General features: G+C 41.9%; 1 protein-coding gene across 1 annotated transcript in view; it reads right to left on the reverse strand.

Annotated features, from left to right (window-relative positions):
* The window catches only part of LOC101861881 (alanine racemase), a gene marked incomplete in the record, with an annotated part of 43,648 nt that overhangs the window by 17,508 nt on the left and 22,573 nt on the right, over nt 1-3,567 (reverse strand). The window contains 1 exon segment of the mRNA XM_035969025.1: nt 121-188. Within this exon segment, the coding sequence (XP_035824918.1) occupies nt 121-188 (68 nt within the window).

Consider the following 3,567-nt stretch of genomic DNA (forward strand, 5'->3'; position numbering starts at 1 on the left):
ATAATAATAATAATGATAATAATAATAATAATAATAATAATAATAATAATGATAATAATAATAATAATAATAATAATAATGATAATAATAACAATACGTTGTTATGAGTAATGGTTTTACCTGCTGGTATGTGTTGTGAAAGTTGTTTGAGCTCACTGGGCATTCGAAAGAGTCGGCGAAGCAGAGAACTGTTGAATAAAAAACATGCTAATGAACAGGGCTAATGAAAACAATATCATGCTTTTATTTGATCTACATGCACTTAAATGAAATAGGTGCGGTATACCCATTTACCTGCGATACGATGTTCAGGGAGATGTCGTACACTTATCACCTGCCCAACCGACAGATATCCAGAAGGCCACCATATGGCACAATGCTAAGAAGTACACACTTCATGCGACTTGTCTGATCTGCAAGCAACCAACTACGAAAAAAAACGTTTGTGCAGGTGACTTCAAAGGCCACCCTCCTGAATGGGGCTACACCAGGTACAACATCACAGGCCGAAAGATCGAAGAGCTAGGTACAACCAGCAACCTATCTGTGCTGCAAAATGCCAACTCCACTCCTACCTTATTTCACAGAGCCCACTTGACTCTCAACCGGCCTGATCTCACCATCTGCTCATCTGACATAAAAAAGCTCCTATTGCATCGAAGGAATTGATGACATAGGAAGTGATCACAGGCCTATTTTTACACAGATCACCTCTCCACCAGCCCTGAACCACCCTCGGATGACTCGATGGAACTTTAAGAAAGCCAACTGGGCAGAGTACACAAAGACCTCTGACAGTTAAAAAAGCCAAAAATGAAAATTAGACTCAGACTTGCGAAGATCTCGACCATCACACAATGGAATAAAGGCTTGGTCCCTTGTCAGAAACCTCTCGGGTGAAAGACAGAAAAGTATCCTCAAACCTATTTTCTTTCAGGCAGCACCATCACAGAAGACCAGAAAAAGGCAAAAAATTTTAACGGATATTTCACTTCAGTAAACAGGGCAAGTAGTCTAACTGAGGCCGATGGACTCCTCATAAACAAGGCTAAGCACGAAAACAAAGCCCCTACCGTGAACAACACCTTTTTCAAGTAGGACTTCAGCATGATGGAACTCAGACACGCTCTCAAAAGGTCATAGCAAAAGAAAGCCCCAGGACCAGACAAAATACACAACGAAATGCGGTGCAACCTGGGCGCTAAACCACCTAGAGAAGCAAAGAGCCACTGATCTATATCACTAACATCATGTATCGGTAAGCTTGCCGAAAGATAACAATCGCCTTTACTGGTACCTGGAGAACACAAACAGCTTGAACCTATACCAAGCAGGCTTAAGAAAAGGCACCAACACGGGAGATCAACTTTTCAAACTAAGTCATGAAACCCAGAATGGTTTTTAGGAGACAAAACACACAGTCACCATCTTTATAGGCCTCCAACAGGAGTAGGAGAGAGTGTGGAGAAAAGGCCTACTCATGAAAATGGTGGACCTCGGGATACACGGAAAACTTTATAAATGGATTAAATTTTACTAAGCGGATCGAAACATCGAAACCAAAGGAACAGTGCCAACTCATCAAGAGAAGTACTTGAGGAAGGTCTACCCCAAGGTTCCTGTCTGAATTGCACTTTGTTCCTGATCTTCTTCAATGGTGTAACGAAGGTGCTAAAATCTTCAAAGACTCTCTACGCTGATGATCTTGCTCTCTGGCAGACACGTCGCAGCTCATTAGTACGAACAGGGAAATTAAATGAAGATCTCCGGGGGCTCCACAATTACTGTCAGAAGTGGAAGCTCAAAATAAACTGCACGAAGACAGTATGCATCATCTCTACAAAGAGCCATAAAACAGCCAAAGAAAAGCTCCAACTGAAGATAGGAATGAAAATCCCCCCCAAAGAAAAACAAGCAACAAACCTAGGAGTCAAACTTGAAAAGCCAAATGTCTAGGATACAGATCAAGGCAAAAAGAAGACTCCTACTTTTAAAGAAACACGCAAGCAGTTCATTGGGATCAGACAAACAGACTCTGGGACCTCTGTACCTTGATTATGTCAGATCTTCCCTGGAATACAACAGTAGCCTACTTACTTTGTAAAGCACAACAACCTGCAACACCCTTGACAAGGTCCAAAATGATTCCTTCGTTTCGTGAACGGTGACATGAGATCTACACCTATTGCCGCATGTGAAATTCTTTAAAATGTTGAACCCATGGGAATTCGCAAAGATAAAGCAGTTTTGGAAAGAACCAGAAGATTGTGCCACAAACCACACAAACAGGAAATTAGTAGAAACATGGAAATCAAAGAAACGACTTCACCAAAAATCAACCGTGCATCACATCACAGAACTAAAGGAGAGTCACCATCTACCACAAAACAGAAAAGAAACCAAAATAGTCAACCAAACATCCCTCCCCACATTTCTTTGAAAAAAACCCAACAATCACTGTGACATCTCTCAGAGACAGTAGCACAACGTCTTCAGATCCAGTGATGCTGATGCTTGCAACATATAAAACTATCGACAACTATTCAGATAACTGGATGCACGTCTATACAGACGGCTCAGCATGCAAAGGCAAAACCAAAGCCGGATATGGAATATAAATACACTACCCAGATGGACGTTCTAATGATATCTCTGCAGCCTGTGGAGAGAAATGCAACAACTACGATGCAAAAATGATGGCAATTGAAACAGCACTACACCATCGTTGCACAGTTTTTGACTCTCATCCAAACAAAACGCAGAAAATTGTGATTTTCACGGACTCGCTATCAGTCTTGCAATCGATAGAAAATGTCCGTCATCTAAACAAAGACTTGACACAAATACTGTTTGGCTCCCATCACCTGATAACATCCTGTGGCGCCAACATGATGATGCAGTGGATTTCCAGACACTCAACAATACCTGGAAATGACAGAGCAGACAGACTCGCTAAAATGGGATCTAGACAGGAACAGCCCAACACTCCAACCTCATACAGCACTGCAAAACAAATCATTAAAAAGCAGCAGCAAACAAGATTGGATAAACAGGTGGGCCTTGGGAAAGACAGGCAGAGCAGTTTTCAAACATAAATATGACCACAACAAAACGAAACGACAATATCAACCACTTACAGAGAAAGAAACAGACAACGATCTTCCTCCTACGAACAGAACATAATATACAGCTCAACTTTCACTTGAACAGAATAAAACCAGAAATTCCTCAATGTGTCCTCTGTGTGAGTATGCATATGAGACTGCGGGTCATCATCTTTTCCAATGTACCGCCCTTAATGACATCAGAGCTACACTTCTCTCTCCGAGACCTAACATTGATAACGCACTCTATGGAGCATTACAGCAACTGCAGCAAACCAGCACTTATCACTACATGGCATTGGACTGAAGGGTGAGAGCCCAGCTGCTCCGGGATCGATAACAACTACAACAATAATTAAAATAGGAAAAGTGAAACTCATAAAGAAGAGAGAAAGTCAGACACTGTGGAACTGGTAGAGAAGCAGGCAGGGGAGGGGAGGGGAGGGGAGGAGAGAGAGAGAGA

The sequence above is a fragment of the Aplysia californica genome, unplaced genomic scaffold (genome assembly GCF_000002075.1).
Source record: "Aplysia californica isolate F4 #8 unplaced genomic scaffold, AplCal3.0 scaffold00106, whole genome shotgun sequence".
NCBI classification, from domain to species: Eukaryota; Metazoa; Mollusca; class Gastropoda; order Aplysiida; family Aplysiidae; genus Aplysia; species Aplysia californica.